This window comes from Rhodamnia argentea, chromosome 4, assembly GCF_020921035.1.
Source record: "Rhodamnia argentea isolate NSW1041297 chromosome 4, ASM2092103v1, whole genome shotgun sequence".
Lineage (NCBI taxonomy): Eukaryota > Viridiplantae > Streptophyta > Magnoliopsida > Myrtales > Myrtaceae > Rhodamnia > Rhodamnia argentea.
This window is the reverse complement of record NC_063153.1, coordinates 4,017,980-4,038,885: the sequence shown is the minus strand read 5'-3', so window position 1 is coordinate 4,038,885 and position 20,906 is coordinate 4,017,980. Positions and strand designations below refer to the sequence as shown.

Here is a 20,906-nt window from a genome sequence, read left to right as displayed (position 1 = left end):
AAGAAATTCCGGCGACTTCACCAGAGTTGACACTTAAATAATCGTTTTTCAAAAAATTGGCACTCAAGTGATAAAAAAAAAAATATTAACACCAAAGTGAATGTCATACATAAATATTAGCACTTGAGGTGTACTTCTACCGATAAAAAAAGAATATTTGTTTTCATCCTTTTTTTTTTTTCAAGTAATCAAATCACAAAGCCTAACATTTATGTATAAAAAATATATTTAATATATAAGGTATTCATGTTGAAATTCTTTATTTTTGGAGAAATAACGTATCGGCATTTGACATACTGCTTACATCGGAGTTCCGGATGACGTTCCTGCTGGTTTGTCACTTCTGAACGCCAGCTCTCATTTGCATAACCAACCATCTCGCCAACTTCCATTACCTCGCTCTGCAACGACGATGCTCCACCATCGACCACCTGAAGCAAATCCATGCCCACACCATCATCTCCGGTCTCTTTCGCTTCGCGTACACCGCCAGTAAAGTCTTGGCCTGCTCTGCCCTCGCGCCATATGGGAACATGAACTTCGCGGCGAGCGTTTTCGCTCTCATTCCTGCCCTCGGTTGTCGGAGCCTCTGAAGAAGGAAAATGGGTTCATAATTACATAGATGAGAATGGCATCGATTACGAACTTGAGCTAGGCACTACATTGATTTAACTTCTATGTCAAATATGGGTTTGTCAAATTCGCACAAAAAGTTTTTGACCAAATGCCTCTGAAAGATGTGACAACTTGGAGTGCGATGATATTGGGATTTGCTGTTAATGGTGAGAATGAATCAGGGCTGCAGCTTTTCTATGAGATGGAAAATAGGGGTCCTAAACCAAATGCTGTGACGTTTATTGGAGCTCTGGTGGCCTGCAATCAGAAGTGCCTAATCAATGAAGCATGGCGCTTGTTTGGACATATGAGCAAAGTTTACGCCATCGCTCCAACTATTGGGCAATATGGATGCACTTGTGTGTTGATAAAGAGTATGACAATGGAAACGGATGGAGCAAATTGGGCATCTATGTTGAACGGGTGTATGCTGCATGGCTATGTTGACTTAGGAGAGAAAGTCGGCAGGCATTTGATTCAACTAGAACCTCAACATAGTGAACGCTATATCCTTCTGGCCAATATGTATGCCAAGATGCGGAACTGGGGTGGCGTTTTGCTACTGAGAAAAACTACGAAGGAAAACAAAGTAGTCACAGTTTCTGCTTGGAGTTTCATTTGTTAGATTGATGAGATTGTTCATAAATTTGCTGTTGATGATCCTACCACGCGTGCTTCCAGACGCAGTGGACGTTGTTCATGAAATCGTGAAGGAGTAGCAGAGCAAGAAGGAGAAAGATGGAGGCGGTTGAGAAGCGGAGGCAGCTGTGGAGGATGATGAAGTTCGGAATTCCAGTTGGGTTTGCTTAGACCAGAGGGAAGCTGGTGCCAACAGCAGATGTCAGTGCCATTAGGGCTGTGGCAAAGCTGCAACCTCGATGGTTCATGAACAGGAGAGGAGGGTTTATGGCCGTTGCCAGTGGAAAGGAACGGATGGCTCGATATAGAAGAATTGAAGGTGCGTATTTTCATCTTTATGGTATGGTTTGAGCATGGCACGCTTGTCTTCCTGTTTTATAGTTATTTGGCTTCCTGAAAGAAGGAAGTTCATCGCGTTACTGGATGCAATTGTAATGGCTTCCTGGAGTATCTTAGCTACTTCCTGTATAGATTGGTCTTTCATTTTGTGATCCTTGGTCTTTGTTCTGTTAGAGATGCAGATAGCTAGAGAAAGCTGTAAAAGTCGCGTTTATTTTAGCTGGTTCTCTTATTTTATATTTGGATGGAACAATATTACAAGAACAGAAGGACTAAAACATTAGCGGATAAGCATGCACTTTGTTATTTGAATCCATCCACCACAAAATCAAGGACAGCAGTACCAAGCTCCGGAAGCAGGTGATCTCCATTATGAATTTAAAACTGCCACTGGCACTGATTGAAATAAAGCTAGAATAGAGTGGATGTGCGGAAGATAAATTGTAAGGAAATTGACGGACCAAGATGACAGTTTCTTTCTTGTATTTCTAGCCATCGTATTTACGAGGGATTTAAAAGGTACACTGGAGTATGTCTGGGTGGGAAGATCTGGTTTATGGCATAGGAAATGTTTCTGGTTCAAAATTGGTCTGGTGGTCTTGCTGCTCTTTGGCTTCATTCTGGTTGCAGTCATTACCTTTTTGCCAGGATATGTATGTTGCTTGGTTCAAGCCCTGAGACGCAGTTGACCGGTCTTTGTTTTTCAATTTATGTCCTGTGGCACCATATTGTTAGAGCTTGCCTTTTCTCAACGACACCTTTGTCCGTGTAGAAATCGTAGTTTCTGTGATTAAACACTCGTTCAAAATTGAGTCAGTCAATAGGTATTGGATTGCTCGGTTTGGTCATATGTTTGAATCAAGCGCTAATGACCAACTTCATGTTTTCTTCTCAGTAAATGTGCCTTTTGACTAATTAACACACCTAATATGATCCATGGCTCAGTGCCAAAACCTTCTGTAAGGAATGCCTAAGGACTTCAAAGTTCCATTTTTTTTTTTAAACATTGACAAAACCGAGAGGAATTTTCTTTTCCCCCATCTGTTGCATATTATTGCGTGATATTTGTTGGAGAGCTCCTGTTCCCCAAGTCATGCTATTATGGAGGATGTAATTTCTGCTATGATCATGATTACTTGCTTATTATTGGTTCTAGAAGTAAAACAGATGACTCTGAAGTTTGTTGAACTAGGCAGTCTACAAAGTTGAATGCAAGGCCACGTTCGAGTGGAGGAACAGTAACTAATTTTGCGTAATGTGAACATTGTAACATAAGAAACAGAATGGGTCACATTGTCTAATTTAACAAGGAACAACATCAGAAGCCACAGACTATTTCTTTCATGAGTGTAAAAAGAAAATGTTTCTAAGACACGGAGATCGACCATTTCAACAAATTGTGAAACGGCATCTTCTTGTTGTTAATGCAGTAAGTAGTTCCAAAGTAATCACAGCAAATTACTTATTAGAAACCTTACAAACTGAAGCTAACTACTCTGGATCTTCTACTTCTACTTTGGTACGACACAGCGGACACGAATTGTTCCTCTCCAGCCACTTGATGATGCATCTGCTGTGAAAGAGATGCGAACACGGTATCTCCATCACTTTGTCTGCCCCATTCAGTTCCTCTAAACAAATACAACAGCATCCACCGCTGTCCCGGACAGAGCAGCTCTTCCTCTCGAGCTTTTCAATGGTGCTTCTGGAGACGCCCTGCACGACCTGATCATGATCTGACTCGTTTCCTTCGATGGAGACTGCCTCAACGTCTTCCATTTCGACTTCCTCTGTGGTGGCCAAATTCAAACTTATGTTCATGTCGAACTGTCGATGGCCATGATCCGATCCCCGAAACGCAGTAACCATAATACGTCTCATAAGATCAGCCCGAAAGCTGCTACGAACATCCAAAGCATCAAGAACTCTCTTTAAGTGCGTTTCGCAGAGGGATTGCCATGGTAAGATGCAGAGTGGCATCTCAAGCGACTGACTCGACTCAGAAAGTGTAGTGTCTTGAAGATTTATCGGCACTCCCACTTGATCGACGAAGACTAGCAGATGGTGCCACTTGACCGAGAAGTTGAAGATGGCAGTCGGCACGCCAGAATAATTGGAATTTCTTCTCTCCAGACTCAGTCTATATCCGCAGTAGACTGGTTCCATGCTATTGCTACCAAGAGTGGATTGAAGAGGATTTCACGGGGTAATGCTGAAATTCCAATCACGAGAAAGCTCGAGAAGTTTCTTCACGAAATCTTCTGGAAATGTATGGCAAAACGGACCGGACAAGAAGCTGCAGAACAGAAAATCCAAGAATTGAACGAACCAAAAAATTGAAGCTACTCCTCCTACGAACAGAGCAATCTGCTTGGAGACCGAGAATGGGTGAAATCTGGAGCTGACAAACAATTGCCATACGATGTAGCCGTTGGTGTGTGGTCTTAAGAAGCGAACTGAAGTTTCCTGTTTCGCGGGCAAGGAGGTTCTTGGCGGTGAATTCAAAAGACGATGTAGCCGTTGGCTTGTGGTCTTTAGGAGTTTTCTTGGCGATGAATTTAAACGAGCGTGCTACGCACGTGCCGCTGCATACTTTCTTTTCTTTAAAACTATTCCTTTCCCTAAAATTCGTGGAATAATATAATAAATCGCAACATAAAAGTGAAATAATTTTTTCGACCAAAAAAAAAAAATAGTGAAATAATTTCACCAACCGAAATTCGGTGTATGATGACTGAAAAATAATATAAAAAAAATCTGATTAACTGAACATTAAAATCCAAATGATAAAGAACTCGAATTTTCAAATATTACTAAAAGAAAAAATAACATCGTTATGATCAGTATTTCACACTTTTAGTGTGACGCAACCCTAATTTAAGACTTGAAATTTCTTATTCTAAAGTAATTATTTTTAATAAAGCACAAATATCACACTTTTTACATGATAAAAGGAAAAAATTACTGCTCAAATGTGCGTTAGTTGGTTTAAAATCAACCTGCGTCATTTAGATTATTCGATCGTCTTGCTCTTGCTTCTCAAATTTTTAATTTTTAAGTTACTAATTTTTAAGTTATTCAATCGACCTCGATTGCTGAGGGTGTCCATAGTAACTATTTTATTTCTCTGTTTTTCTATTTTCGGGAATCCTTTGATAGCGCAATTTGATTTTTCTATTTTTGAAATAAATTTTTAGGTTATAAATAAGTTTTAAATAAAAAAAAATTCTAACTTTTCTATTTCGGGAGGATAACAAAAATAAAATCTCTCCCATTTGCGCCCTGAACGCGCTCTCTATTTCGACCCCCGCGGGCTTGGAATTCGCAGCATCCGGAGAAGATGACCATGTTCGGGAAGCTGCCGCCGCTTTCTCCGGCGGTGGTTTCATGCCCTCTCTCAGCCTACTACACAGTTCACCGATCCCTCTTCCGCCTCCCCCGCCGGAGTAAGTAGGACCTCCGCTTTCTCCGGCGGTGGCTTCTTCTGTACGCTTGAATGGGGAGTTAGGGTTTTGAAGAAGCGTAAGTGGTTAATTCCTGAAGTGTTTGGATGCTGAGTTTTGAAGTTCAGATTATACCATCTAACATGATTGTTTCGATCTTATCTTGTATTTCTGTGTACAGAATATCCTCGACTCGAAGATGGCCCTGCATTCAACTAAATAGTGAGACTAGTCTTGTCACTAATCCTGAGTATGCAGGAATAGCAATGGCCTAATTTGACTGCCAATGGCCTAATTTGGTGAAGTGTCTAGTTCAACAAACTTCAGAGTCTTCTGTTTTACGTTCAGAACCGATAACAAGCAAGTAATCACGATTGCAGCAGAAATACATCCTCTAAAATAACATGACTTGGGGAACAGGAGCTCTCCATCCAAATTCGTTTTGGTTTTTATGCAGCGTTGAATTTGTGGAATTAGCCTCCTAGCAAACAATCCCGTAGTGCTATTTTTGCTAATTGGATATTGTGAAATAGACAAGTAACAAGCACTTCTTTCTTTCTGTTCTGTAGTTTGGGCACTTCCCTTTTTCAGCATCCGATTCTGTTCTTAAACACAAACAAGGATGGTGGTACTAATTGCTTACTTCTCTTCTCCTAAGTCTGCTGTTTTCTTTTTCTTTGGCTGATAATGAAGTCTCCGCTGATTGCGATCCAACTGCGAGCTGATTGTTGGCGTGAGCTGTATTTCCTATAAATTAGGGATTTTTTCTTTTTCTTTTCTTTATTATAGTTTTTTCCTAATTTATTGAGATGTCGGGAGTAGCACCTGTATTGTATATAAGAACGATTGTAATGCTGTAAAGATTCATTCGATATAGAGGAAAATATTCTTCTACATGGTATCAGAGCCTAGGGTTTGCTCCTTGTGAGTACTGTACGTTAATTCCCGATTACAGCGGTCCCGCGTCATAACGCCTCAGGCAAATTATGGTCTTATAAAATATAAACCTCGCGTCATCACGCCTCGGGATAAAAATTCCATATTTCCTCTCAAATATTCCACTTAAGACCATACAACAATAATTCCTTGGTCGCTCATCCGATACCACATGATCTCTTAAATCCTTCCGATCGATCAATCTTCGCCACGTGATCTTGCTAAATTTCCTGATTAGCGGATCGAGACCATCCAGTCTCACCAATTTTCCTTCAACAAAAGACCGAAACCACACAATCTTCTCAATTTTTCTCAATTGCGCAATCAAGACCACTCGATTAAATTTTCTTGGGGCGATACTCGATCGGAACCACGTGATTCACTCACGTTAGAGAATTAATAAATCGGGACCACCCGATTAGGTCACACAAGACCAATGGCCAATCGGGCCACACGATTAGTTCCCGCTACCACAAAAATTAATCTACGCCACACAATATTAATTCTACCAACGTAGCAATTAATAACCACCGTATAATCAAAATTTCGCCAACGTACATTAAATATGTACCGTACAATTATACTGTACTAACGTGGCATTTAATACGTACGATACAATTATACTATACTAATGTACATTTAATCTCCACCATCCAATTAATCAATAATATAGCAGGAATTAATCTCGGCCGTCGGATCAAGCTTTCTAAACAAGATTTAATACGGGCTGTCGGATTAAAGCATGAAAGTCAAGATCAAATCCTAGCCCTCCATTAACAATCATGCAAAATCACTATTCATTGAAGAACACCATCTTTTCTCTCTCCTCTAACCTTCATTCTCGGCCAAGGCATGAAAATGGGCAAAAACAACCATTTTTTCACCCAAATCTACTCAATCTCAAGTCTATTAGCACCCTAGATACCTAATCTAAGGTTAGGGACCAACTTACCACAATTTTAGCAAGTTTTCCGGCGAGAAACGAGAGAAGAATCTTAGTTCCAACCGGCGGCTCCGGCGACTCCCTTGCTCGGCTAAAAACCCACAAAATCCGGCGGTTCAAGGCGGTTGGTGGTGGTAGTCGAGCTTCGGCGATCCAAGGCAAATCCGGTGAGGCTTGGGAAATTTTTTGGTGAGGGAGAGAGAGAGCTATGGAGTTCGGCCAAGTGAGAGGGTGAGGGGTAGAGAGAGAAATGGTTTTGCAATAATGAAGAAGATGGCGAAGAAATAATTATTGGGAGTGGATATTTGGGTTCTAAAAGTCAAGAAGGGCAAAAATGGAATTTCCCCCATAAAGACTAGTCAAATTTTCGGCCAAGGGGGAGAAATGACTAAAATGCCATTCGGTCCAAGTGAAAAATTGGGTATTCTCTAAGGGTAAATGGGTCTTTTCCCATTTCCAATCCAAATTTATTTTTCCCGAACCTCTTGGGCGAACCGCGAAGAAATTATACACTGGATGAGGAAACGTCCAAAATTTAATTATTAAAACCCATAAAGGTTCGACGTTAAATTCTGAGGCTTGATTCGCAATCAATCTCGATCAATTGAAATTTCAGCGTATCTCAAACTAACGGGCGACTTTTAGGAGTTACGCGTATCGACCCGTGATTAATATCACGCTTAAGAATTTCTCGAGCCATGGCGACCTTGGTTGTCATTCAATTGCAAGGGTCAATCACTAGTTCCGATGGACACGATCGTTAGAAAATAATTTAGGGACGTTCGGAACCCAAACGAGGTCAAACGGAATCACCCGTGATCCAAACGTAGGGTATTATCCAGATCGTCCATTAATCATTCTAGGATCGGCCTATATTGGTCCAAAATATTCCCTCAACAATTTTCATGGCCAAAGAGTCAGTCCGGGATCAAGTTCTTAGGTCCACGTACTTGATTTTCCTAGCTAGCCATTCCCATTTGGTTAGTCTGCTCAAGATGGACCATTCCCGAGTGAGGTTAGACCGACATACATCAATGAGACTTTTCATTTATTCAAGACTTTGAAATGAGTCAGAATACGGGATGTCACAAAAATATATTTCACAACCATTTCTGATAAACTAGGTTCACAAATCGAAACATGTATTTCACAATTCATTTCGTAACACATTTTTCAAGTGGTTCGTAAGTATTAAAAAGCAGTAAATGCCCGATCTAGAATTTTTTTTATGCAACAAATATGCCTTTAGCATTCATAATATATACATCAAATCAATACCGCCTTCAAGATATGACTTTATAAATTCATAGAAAAGATAAGCATGACTCACTTGATATAATCTAATTCAAATCTCGAAAGCTAATTTAGTCCCACAAACTCAAATCCTATCAATTTAGCGAAAACTGGTGTCACAGTCAAGCAAAAATGCTACCATAACTAAGAAAATTATTCTGATTGTATAAACAAGGGGCTCGAATACTTACTAGATGCTAAAAAACGCAATTGATTCGGCTTGATTCTTGACCAAAACGAATTTATTTCTATCTTTCTTCTTCTTCTCTTTGCTTTTTCCTCTTCCTATTTTCATGAGTGAATGAAGCACTCTCTCCTTTTTATAATGTCCGCGGAGCACTATTATTTGAGGCGGTGACTGTTTTCCTTCTTCTTTTTTTAACTATTAAACTTTGCTCATACGTCCAATCAAGGGACGTCACAGCAGTCGGTTTAGGACCCCTATTTTCTATCTCGTAGAAAAGCTGCAGTCCTGTTTCATTCTCACCATCAACAGCAAACTCCAACATCATTGCACTCCAAGTTCGTAACCAATGGCATTGTCATCTGTGTACTTCTGAACCCAGTTTCCTTCGTCAGAGGCTCCCACAATGGCACCGGAGCTAAGTACGCTAACCGAAAGAGATCCACTTAATTTCACGCCAGAACGATCTTTAAGCTCACAAAACAACTCAATGGCTCCTTCAGTGAAATTTTGATGCAGTCGCCATGTAACAGTGACATCAAATCAAGAAATAGTCATTTCAAATTCAAAGTAAAATTAGAAATATACCATCAACTCAATAACATGCATGGTTATTCAAAAATAGTGGATGGTATAAACACCAATCGAGGGGATAGTTGAGACTTATAACATGTGAGTTATCTGAGAACCGAACCCAATTCCATGCACCAAACGCAAACAATCATTTCACTTTAAGCTAACATTCATCTTTTCACTCTTGACAGTTCTTGAGTACTCATTTTGGGGTTTGGCTCGGGGTTGTTAATGTTGTTTTTCTTGAATTTACATATGTTATCGAATGCCAATGTTCTGTTCTGTCTGCTGGCCCTTCTTGGCGTGTAATCTAGAAATTTTCCTCAGCATAGTTAGCAGGAATTCCACAACGATTTTGATCAGACTCATATCCATCTCCATGAATTGTCGTAAGTTTGTTTTCTGTAATTGTCAGAATCAGTTTATAAGAAGTAGCGCATTCGTGTCTCTGCATTCCCCCGCTACATCCATTGATGGTCTTTTCGAGATGATAATACTGATTGCTTCACTAAAGAGATCAATGCAACACATATATAATTCAAGGTTTTGACTGTGTCCATTCATACACATTTATTGTAAGCCGCGACAGTCTTGGAAATAATTATCCATCTGAATTGACGTGTTTTCGACTGTAGGTGGGAAACGACTGCAGGAAGGAAAGACTTTTCTTTTGGCCATACAAGTCATAAAGAAAGGCTAATGTCATCAACTGCAATTTATCAAAATTGAAGTGAGTACCTTAAGGACAATGGCGTATTATACAGCAACTTCTTCTTCCAGGATAATGATGAAAATCAAAGCTGTTCGTTTTCCTTTTTGGCCACCAGAGGCAGTACTTGTAAATGATCACCCTGGCGATTTCTTCAAACACTCTCTCAACCCAATAGCGGGACTATATGAAATCAGACTGTTTGTTAGCGTAGCACATTCTTTTGCTGATGCCCTTTCCAGATCACACATCTTGAAGGTCATATTTAACGTTAGATAACATGCTTCCAAGTTTCGAATTCTATATAGCTTAATGTTATTGCACCCTGATTTCACACACGTTTGGTTGAGGCATGAATTCGGTTGTCCGCATCGCATCATGTGAGAGAGAGAGAGAGAGAGAGAACAATCTTCCTTTCGAAATCGGTCATACACGAGGTACATAGTTTACTTATGTATCTAAAGCAACCGCCAATGGAAATAATATTAATCTTATAAGTCTGATGATTCCTCTATTCTGTGTAACTTATGATAGATCCATTTAGTTGTTGTTGTACCAAAACTGCGCCTGGAGGTAGTCAACAACCTTCTGGTCCACTTGGAAGGCCTTAGTGAGAGCTTCAGCGGAGATGGGTGGCTTCACCCCGAAGACGGCATTAGCAATGGTAATGACTCCTGGGTTCTGGCAGCTGAGACCAGAAAAGGCCAGCGCGTACGTGTTTCCGATATTCAGCTGAAGTGGATAAGGCCAATAGGGAACACAAACACGTCCCCCTTGTACAGGACCTTGGTGAAGAGAGTGTTCTTTAATTGGTTGGACGTGACAAAGCCAACAAGTAGCATGCCCTCCACCATGACCAGAACCTCGGAGCCACGAGGCTGAGAGAGGGGAGGTTTTAGGGCACTGGGAGCAAAGTCAATGCGAGCCATGGATGTTCCAAGAGTGTTGAGTCCTAGAAATTGCTCGACGAAAGCCTGTGTGGCTTTTGATCTGAGCAGATTTGCTGTGTTTCCAGGATTCCTGAACCACATAAAGAGGAAATCATCAGCTGTGGCTTGCTTCGGGTCCTTGCAGAACTTTCCATTGACAAATGCTGCATAAGAAAAAGAATCCGTGTCACAGTTTCAGCATCATAAGTTAGGTGTGAAATGAATGATGCGAGAATTGAGGATATGCCAGACTGATGTTTGTATGTACATGAGATCCATTTATCAGAGGAGCCTCTTAAAAGAAGCAGAAAGCTTTTGTGGAACTATGTGATGTGATTTGCATATGCATCGACGAATGTAAACTGCCAATCTCATATTGATGTACTTTTAGTATCATATGGGAATAAGTTGACTAATCTCAATTCCCAATGTTGAATCATGCTAAATTTTTCAACATCCCCCAAAAAAAACTACCTAGCAGAGTTCCACTCTGCTTCTATTAACCCTTGACGACAGAAATACAATGCAACTCACACATACAGGTCATTAGAATTACATTGGTCTGATAGACTACACTACAATGAGATAGTAGCTATTGCAAATGCCAAAGTGAGCAGGGAACAGAACATAATGAATATGATATATTCAACTATCTATTCAAGAATAACAACGCTTCAGAAGAAACCTTACAGGATTCCTTCCATCTCATTGGTGTCTAGCTGTTCATTGATCCTGCAAAAGGAAAACTTGAAGATAAGAACTAGACGAGTAGCATCAACTAACATTAACACTCAGATGGAAGTCATACCAAAGAATAAGAGAAAAAAATCTGTTAAATGTCACCATCTTTCACAGTCAATCTGCGCTAGCCCCTTGTCAAGGGAAAAAGTAGCATTAGTATTCTTTCAGCTCTATTGGAGACGAACCCAACAGAGTCACCTAGTCAAGGTTCACAAATCAAGAAATTGTCTGAACATCTTTCTTAGAAAACCGAAATCGAGAGGGAAAAAGCAGAAAAAAACTCAGGGAGCGCTGCCTACATTAGTCACGTTAACACCATCAACAAAGACATTGATTTTTCCATCATGTGATGCCAAGGCATTGTTCATCTGCTTCAATGCCACAGGAAACAAAGACTGGGTGCCCCGACTCTCTGCAGAACAGAACACAAGTCTCAAACTTCCCGCTTGGATATTCTGTACACAGAAATACAAGATAAGATCGAAACAATCATGTTAGATGGTATAATCTGAACTACAGAACTCAGCATCCAAACACTTCAGTAATTAACCACTTACGGTTCTTCAAAACCCTAACTCCCCATTCAAGCGTACAGAAGAAGCGTGATAAGGAGAAAAGAGCGTGCGGTCCTACTTACTCTGGCAGGGGAGGCGGAAGAGGGATCGGCAAACTGCGTAGTGGACTAAGAGAGGGCATGAAACCACCGCCGGAGAAAGCTGCGGCGGCGCCGCCAAATTGGCTTCCCGAACATGGCCATCTTCTCTGGATGCTGCGAATTCCAAGCCCGCGGGGGCCGAATGGAGAGCGCGCTCAGCGCGCGAATGGGAGAGATTTTTTTTTTCTGTTATCCTCCGGAAATTTTTATTTAAAACTTATTTTCAACCTAAAATTTTATTTTAAAGATAGAAAAATAAATTCTGTTATCAAAGGATTCCCAAAAATAGAAAAATAGAGAAATAAAATAATTATTATGCGAGCCCTTTTCAATTAAATGATATGTTTTCTTTCATTTTGAGAAAATTTAATAATTCTGAAACTAAAAATTTGACTATAATTGATTAATTTCATTTTTTTAAAATTCTTATGGATAGTAGTTGCCTTTGCTCGGCAATTAACTACTTGACTTTCGTCTTTGATTGTTATCTAATACGTACATGGTAGTAATTCCACGTGACATAATCCGGGCAATTTGCCATGAAATGATTAAGGATCATTGCATTATTTTATTCGTGCTAAATTCGTTATGATGTGTTTATAACTTATTTTACCGTGTTAATAGATCGAACATCAGAAGCAAGCAAAATGACATAACTTGTTATATTACACCCTCCAATGAGAAGCAATAGCAAGTTCATCGAATAATCTAAATGATGCAGTTTGATTCATGCTGACATATTTTAGATGAATATTCATCCTAGAGTTAGTTGGTTAGATAACTTCGCACATATGAGTTTAGTGATTTTTTCTTTTATCATATAGAAAGTGTGATATTGTGCTTCATTAAAAATAACTTCTTTAGAATAAGAAATTTCAAGTCTTAAGTTAGGGTTGTGTCACACTAAAAAATGTGAAATACAGATCACAATGATGTTATTTCCCCTTCTACTAAAATTTAAAAGCTGGGCTTATTTATCAATTTGGATTTGAGTAAAACAATGATAACTGTCTTCTTGTATCAATCTCGATCTCATAATACTACGCATGCAATTTGGTTTAGCTACAATGTACAGTTAATCAGATATTTTTTTTATATTATTTTTTAGACATCGTACATCGAATTTCTGTTGGTGAAATTACTTCACTCCACGAGTTTTGGAGAAAGGAATAGTTTTAAAGAAAAGAAAGTAAGCAGCGGCACGTGCATAGCACGCTCGTTTAAATTCAGTTTGCTTCCTAAAGACCACAAGCCAACGGCTACATCGTCTTTTGAATTCACCGCCAAGAACCTCCTTGTCCCGCGAAACAGGAAACTTCAGTTCGCTTCCTAAAGATCACAAGCCAACGGCTACATCGTATTGCAATTGTTTGTCATCTCCAGAGAGAATTTCCTCTTCTGCTGAAATCCCAGATTTCACCCATTCTCGGTCTCCAAGCAGATTGCTCTGTTCGTAGGAGGGGGAATAGCTTCAATTGTTTGGTTCGTTCAATTCTCGGATTTTCTGTTCTGCAGCTTCTTGTCCGGTCCGTTTCGCCATATATTTCCAGAAGATTTCGTGAAGAAGCTTTTCAGGCTTTCTCGTGATTGGAATTTCAGCATTACCCGTGAAATCCTCTTCAATCCACTCTTGGTAGCAATAGCATGGAACCAGTCTAGTGTGGATATAGTTTGAGCCTGGAGAGAAGAAATTCCAATTTTTCTGGCATTCCGACCGTGGTCTTCAACTTCTCGGTCAAGTGGCAACATCTGCTAGTCTTCGTCGATCAAGTGGGAGTGCCGATAGATCTTCAAGACACTACACATTCTGAGTCGAGTCAGTCGCTTGAGATGCCACTCTGCATCCTACCATGGCAATCCCTCTGCGAAACGCACTTGAGGAGAGTTCTCGATGCTTTGGACGTTGGTAGCAGCTTTCGGGCTGATCTTATAAGATGTATTATGCTTACTGCATTGCGGGGATCGGATCATGGCCATCAACAGTTCGACATGAACATAAATTTGAATTTGGCAACCGCAGAGGAAGTCGAAATGGAAGACATCTCCATTGGAGGATACGAGTCAGATCCGGATCAAGTCGCGCGGGGTGTCTCCAGAAGCACCATTGAAAAGCTCGAGCAGAAGAGCTGCTCTGTCCAGGATGGCAGTGGATGCTGTTGTATTTGTTTAGAGGAACTGAATGGGGAAGATAAAGTGATGGAGATACCGTGTTCGCATCTCTTTCACAGCAGATGCATCGTCAAGTGGCTGGAGAGGATCGATTCGTGTCCGCTGTGTCGTACTAGAGTAGAAGTAGAAGTTCCAGAGTAGTTAGTCTTAGTTTGAAAGATTTTCTCTTTTTTTGGATGGATTAAGTAAGTTGCTGCGATTACTTTGGAACTACTTGCTGCATTAATAACAAAAAGATGCTGTTTCACAGTTTGTCAAAATGGTCGATGTCCATGTCTTAGAAACATCTGCTTCTTACATTCACGAAGGAAATAGTCTCTGGTTTCTAATGTTGTTCCGTGTCGATTTAGAAAATTTGACCCGTTCTGTTGTTTGGAGAAAAATACGGGGAAAATTTCTGAGCATATGTTGCTTGCAATGACACTTCCAGGTGTTGGACTGAAACCAGATTTATCACAGAAACATTATCCTTATCGAGTTCACTTAGATTTTACCTGAAATCAAGATTTATCATAGAAAGATCTTGTTATGTAATTTCAGTAAGAAGTTATAGTGCCTCTAGCATTGCTCCCGCTTCGATAGGTATATGATGTACTAAAACGGCCACCTGATAGATTATCAATCAATCTCAGTATAAAGTTGGACACTTCCACTTCGATATGCAAAATTAGTTGTTATTCCTCGACTCGAAGATGGCCCTGCATTCAACTAAATAGTGAGCCTAGTCTTGTCACTAGTCCTGATTATGCAGGAATAGCAATGGCCTAATTTGACTGCCAATGGCGTAATTTGGTGAAGTGTCTAGTTCAACAAACTTCAGAGTCATCTGTTTTACCTTGAGAACCGATAACAAGCAAGTAATCACGATTGCAGCAGAAGTACGTCCTCTAAAATAACATGACTTGGGGAACAGGAGCTCTCCATCCAAATTCGTTTCAGTTTTTATGCAGCGTTGAATTTGTGGAATTAGCCTCCTAGCAAACAATCCCGTAGTGCTATTTTTGCTAATTGGATATTGTGAAATAGACAAGTAACAAGCACTTCTTTCTATCTGTTTTATAGTTTTGGCACTTCCCTTTTTCGGCATCCGACTCTGTTCTGAAACACAAACAAGGTGGTGGTACTAATTGCTTACTCCTCTTCTACTAAGTCTGCTGTTTTCTTTTTCTTCGGCTGATAATGAAGTCTCTGCTGATTGCGATCCAACTGCGAGCTGATCAGAGACACCTGGAATTTGTGGCAAAATAATGTCTCCAGATTTGGGTGTTGAAGAGGAGACTCATAGATCACCAGAATCTGGATCAAAGTCAAAGTAAAATCTTGTTTGTACTGATGGACTCTCAAAGTCTATGCTTACGACTTTCAGCTAAGTTTAGACTTTTCCGTACCAAATGCATCTAAAAGTAGACAGAACTGGTACAAGCAGTTCAACTCGTTAAACATTGTCCTGTCTAGGTTCAGCAGACTGCTGAATTTTTGAGCGGTCAAAATCTAATTGAACCAGGTTAGTTTGGTTTCTGGAAGAAAGGAATGATGCCCGTATGACATTTTAGAAGAGGGAATCAGGACTTTGAAGTCCTTGGGCATTCCTTACGGAAGGTTTTGGCACTGAGCTATGCATCATATTAGGTGTGCAAGTCAAAAGGCACGTTAACTGAGGAGAAAACATGAAGTCGGTCATTAGCGCATGATTAAAAATTTCGGCAGAACCAAGCATTCCAGTAAGTATGGAACTTGGCCATAGACACAATTCAACAGATGCCGATTGACCGACTCAAATTTGAACAAGTGGTAGGATCGCCAACAACAAATTTATGGACATTCCCATCTATCTAAATGAAACTCCAAGCAGAAACTGCAACTGGTTTGTTTTCCTTCGTAGTCTTCCTCAGATGCAAAACATCATCCCAATTGCCCATCTTAGCGTAAATATTGGCCAGATGGATATACCGTCTGCTATGTTGAGGTTCTAGCTGGATCAAAATGCCTGCCGACTTTCTCTCCAAACTCAACAAAGTCATGCATCATACACCCATTTAAAAAAGTTGTCCCAAATTGCACCATCTGGTTCCATTGTCATACTCTTCATCAACACACCAGCCTCTTTGATATGTCCAGCCCGAGCCAAGAGGTCAACCACGCATCCATAGTGCTCAATAGTTGGAGCAATGCCGTAAACTTTGCTCACACGCCCAATCAAGGGGCATGCTTCATTGATTAGGCACTTCTGATTGCAGGCCATCAGAACTCCAATAAACGTCACAGCAGTTGGTTTAGGACCCCTATTTTCCATCTCGTAGAAAAGCTGCGGCCCTGTTTCATTCGCACCATCAACAGCAAACTCCAATATCATTGCACTCCAAGTTGTTACATCTTTCAGAACACTTCAAGTTCGTAACCAATGGCATTCTCATCTGTGTACTTCTGAACCCAGTTTCCTTCGTCAGAGGCTCCCACAATAGCACCGGAGCTAAGTATGCTAACCGAAAGAGATCCACTTAATTTCACGCGAGAACGATCTTTAGGCTCAGAAAACAATTCAATGTCTCCTTCAGTGAAATACTGAACTTCAAAACTTCAAAACTCATGTTAGATATAATCTGAACTTCAAAACTCAGCATCCAAACACTTCAGGAATTAACCACTTACGCTTCTTCAAAACCCTAACTCCCCATTCAAGCGTACAGAAGAAGCCACCGCCGGAGAAAGCGGAGGTCCTACTTACTCTGGCGGGGGAGGCGAAAGAGGGATCGGTGAACTGTGTAGTAGGCTGAGAGAGGGCATGAAACCACCGCCGGAGAAAGCGGCGGCAGCTTCCCGAACATGGTCATCTTCTCCGGATGCTGCGAATTCCAAGCCCGCGGGGGTCGAAATAGAGAGCGCGTTCAGGGCGCGAATGGGAGAGATTTTATTTCTGTTATCCTCCCGAAATAGAAAAGTTAGAATTTTTTTTTTATTTTTTTATTTATAACTTATTTATAACCTAAAAATTTATTTCAAGAATAGAAAAATCAAATTGCGCTATCAAAGGATTCCCAAAAATAGAAAAACAGAGAAATAAAATAGTTACTATGGACACCCTCAGCAACCGAGGTCGATTGAATGACTTAAAAATTAGTAACTTAAAAATTAAAAATTTGAGAAGCAAGAGCAAGACGATCGAATAATTTAAATGACGCAGGTTGATTTTAAACCAACTAACGCACATTTAAGTAGTAATTTTTTCCTTTTATCATGTAAAAAGTGTGATATTTGTGCTTTATTAAAAATAATTAATTTAGAATAAGAAATTTCAAGTCTTAAATTAGGGTTGCGTCACACTAAAAGTGTAAAATACTGATCATAACGATGTTATTTTTCCTTTTAGTAATATTTGAAAATTCGAGTTCTTTATCATTTGGATTTTAATGTTCAGTTAATCAGATTTTTTTTATATTATTTTTCAGTCATCATACATCGAATTTCGGTTGGTGAAATTATTTCACTATTTTTTTTTTGGTCGAAAAAATTATTTCACTTTTATGTTGCGATTTATTATATTATTCCACGAATTTTAGGGAAAGGAATAGTTTTAAAGAAAAGAAAGTATGCAGCGGCACGTGCGTAGCACGCTCGTTTAAATTCACCGCCAAGAAAACTCCTAAAGACCACAACCCAACGGCTACATCGTCTTTTGAATTCACCGCCAAGAACCTCCTTGTCCCGCGAAACAGGAAACTTCAGTTCGCTTCTTAAGACCACACACCAACGGCTACATCGTATTGCAATTGTTTGTCAGCTCCAGAGAGAATTTCCACTTCTGCTGAAATCCCAGATTTCACCCATTCTCGGTCTCCAAGCAGATTGCTCTATTCGTAGGAGGAGTAGCTTCAATTTTTTGGTTCGTTCAATTCTCGGATTTTCTGTTCTGCAGCTTCTTGTCCGGTCCGTTTTGCCATATATTTCCAGAAGATTTCGTGAAGAAACTTCTCGAGCTTTCTCGTGATTGGAATTTCAGCATTACCCCGTGAAATCCTCTTCAATCCACTCTTGGTAGCAATAGCATGGAACCAGTCTACTGCGGATATAGATTGAGTCTGGAGAGAAGAAATTCCAATTATTCTGGTGTGCCGACTGCCATCTTCAACTTCTCGGTCAAGTGGCACCATCTGCTAGTCTTCATCGATCAAGTGGGAGTGCCGATAAATCTTCAAGACACTACACTTTCTGAGTCGAGTCAGTCGCTTGAGATGCCACTCTGCATCTTACCATGGCAATCCCTCTGCGAAACGCACTTGAAGAGAGTTCTCGATGCTTTGGATGTTCGTAGCAGCTTTCGGGCTGATCTTATAAGACGTATTATGCTTACTGCGTTACGGGGATCGGATCATGGCCATCGACAGTTCGACATGAACATAAGTTTGAATTTGGCCACCAGAGGAAGTCGAAATGGAAGACGTTGAGGCAGTCTCCATCGAAGGAAACGAGTCAGATCATGATCAAGTCGTGCAGGGCGTCTCCAGAAGCACCGTTGAAAAGCTTGAGAGGAAGAGCTGCTCTGTCCGGGACGGCGGTGGATGCTGTTGTATTTGTTTAGAGGAACTGAATGGGGCAGACAAAGTGATGGAGATACCGTGTTCGCATCTCTTTCACAGCAGATGCATCATCAAGTGGCTGGAGAGGAACAATTCGTCTCCGCTGTGCCGTACCAAAGTAGAAGTAGAAGATCCAGAGTAGTTAGTCTCAGTTTGTAAGGTTTCTAATAAGTAATTTGCTGTGATTACTTTGGAACTACTTACTGCATTAATAACAAGAAGATGCCGTTTCACAGTTTGTTGAAATGGTTGATCTCCATGTCTTAGAAATATTTTCGTTTTACATTCATGAAAGAAATAGTCTGTGGCTTCTGATGTTGTTCCTTGTTAAATTAGACAATGTGACCCATTCTGTTTCTTATGTTACAAATGTTCACATTACGCAAAATTAGTTACTATTCCTTCACTCGAACAAACTTCAGAGTCGTCTGTTTTACTTCAAGAACCAATAATAAGCAAGTAATCATGATCATAGCAGAAATCACATCCTCCACAATAGCATGACTTGGCACTGAGCCATGGATCATATTAGGTGTGTTAGTCAAAAGGCACATTTACTGAGAAGAAAACATGAAGTTGGTCATTAGAGCGTGATTAAAACATATGACCAAACCAAGCAATCCAATACCAATTGACTGACTCAAATTTGAATGAGTGTTTAATCATTTGAACGGGTGTTTAATCACAGAAACTGCGATTTCTATACGGACAAAGGTGTCGTTGAGAAAAGACGAGCTCTAACAATATGGAGCCACAGGACATAAATTGAAAAATAAAGACTGGTCAACTGCGTTTCAGGGCTTGAACAAAGCAACATACATATCCCGGCAAAAGGTAATGACTGCAACCAAAATGAAGCCAAAGAGCAGCAAGACAACCAGAACAATTTTGAACTGGAAAGATTTCCTATGCCATAAACCAGATCTTCCCACCCAGACATACTCCAGTGTACCTTTTAAATCCCTCCTAAATACGATGGCTAGAAATACAAGAAAGAAACTGTCGTCTTGGTCCGTCAATTTCCTTACAATTTATCTTCCGCACATCCACTCTATTCTAGCTTTATTTCAATCAGTGCCAGTGGCAGTTTTAAACTCATAATGGAGATCACCTGCTTCCGGAGCTTGGTACTGCTGTCCTTGATTTTGTGGTGGATGGATTCAAATAACAAAGTGCATGCTTATCCGCTAATGTTTTAGTCCTTATGTTCTTGTAATATTGTTCCATCCAAATATAAAATAAGAGAACCAGCTAAAATAAACGCGACTTTTACAGCTTTCTCTAGCTATCTGCATCTCTAACAGAACAAAGACCAAGGATCACAAAATGAAAGACCAATCTATACAGGAAGTAGCTAAGATACTCCGGGAAGCCATTACAATTGCATCCAGTAACGCGATGAACTTCCTTCTTTCAGGAAGCCAAATAACTATAAAACAGGAAGACAAGCGTGCCATGCTCAAACCATACCATAAAGATGAAAATACGCACCTTCAATTCTTCTATATCGAGCCATCCGTTCCTTTCCACTGGCAACAGCCATAAACCCTCCTCTCCTGTTCATGAACCATCGAGGTTGCAGCTTCGCCACAGCCCTAATGGCACTGACATCTGCTGTTGGCACCAGCTTGCCTCTGGTCTAAGCAAACCCAACTGGAATTCCGAACTTCATCATCCTCCACAGCTGCCTCCACTTCTCAACCGCCTCCATCTTTCTCCTTCTTGCTTTGCTACTCCTTCATGATTTCATGAACAACGTCCACTGCGTCTGGAAGCACACGTGGTAGGATCATCAACAGCAAATTTATGAACAATCTCATCAATCTAACAAATGAAACTCCAAGCCGAAACTGTGACAACTTTGTTTTCCTTCGTAGTTTTTCTCAGTAGCAAAACGCCACCCCAGTTCCGCATCTTGGCATACATATTGGCCAGAAGGATATAGCGTTCACTATGTTGAGGTTCTAGTTGAATCAAATGCCTGCCTACTTTCTCTCCTAACTCAACATAGCCATGCATCATACACCCGTTCACCATAGATGCCCAAATTGCACCATCTGGTTCCATTGTCATACACTTTATCAACACACAATTGCATCCATAGTGCCCAATAGTTGGAGCGATGGCGTAAACTTTGCTCATATGTCCAAACAAGCGCCGTGCT

At 40.4% G+C, this 20,906-nt stretch overlaps 4 protein-coding genes and 2 pseudogenes across 4 annotated transcripts; 3 read left to right on the top strand and 3 right to left on the bottom strand.

The window, feature by feature from the left end:
• The first annotated feature begins 549 nt into the window (after positions 1–549).
• Positions 550–1,240, top strand: LOC125314650 (annotated as a pseudogene).
• Positions 1,241–3,084: 1,844 nt separating this feature from the next.
• Positions 3,085–3,759, bottom strand: LOC125314649. The gene has a single exon (XM_048277499.1). The coding sequence runs from the start codon at positions 3,757–3,759 to the stop codon at positions 3,085–3,087; it is 675 nt and encodes a 224-aa protein (XP_048133456.1).
• A 6,455-nt stretch (positions 3,760–10,214) lies between these two features.
• LOC115732990 (germin-like protein subfamily 1 member 7) lies at positions 10,215–11,043 on the bottom strand. The gene is made up of 3 exons (XM_048277498.1): positions 10,989–11,043; positions 10,460–10,767; positions 10,215–10,406 (listed from the first exon to the last, which is right to left on the bottom strand). The coding sequence occupies exons 1-3, from the start codon at positions 11,041–11,043 to the stop codon at positions 10,215–10,217; spliced, it is 555 nt and encodes a 184-aa protein (XP_048133455.1).
• A 2,786-nt stretch (positions 11,044–13,829) lies between these two features.
• On the top strand, positions 13,830–14,309 carry LOC125314648 (E3 ubiquitin-protein ligase RNF181-like). Its single transcript, XM_048277497.1, has one exon. The coding sequence runs from the start codon at positions 13,830–13,832 to the stop codon at positions 14,307–14,309; it is 480 nt and encodes a 159-aa protein (XP_048133454.1).
• Positions 14,310–15,958: 1,649 nt separating this feature from the next.
• Positions 15,959–16,999, bottom strand: LOC125314647 (annotated as a pseudogene).
• Positions 17,000–18,211: 1,212 nt separating this feature from the next.
• Positions 18,212–18,884, top strand: LOC125314646 (E3 ubiquitin-protein ligase RNF181-like). Its single transcript, XM_048277495.1, has 2 exons — positions 18,212–18,503; positions 18,586–18,884. The coding sequence occupies exons 1-2, from the start codon at positions 18,212–18,214 to the stop codon at positions 18,882–18,884; spliced, it is 591 nt and encodes a 196-aa protein (XP_048133452.1).
• The last annotated feature ends 2,022 nt before the right edge of the window (positions 18,885–20,906 follow it).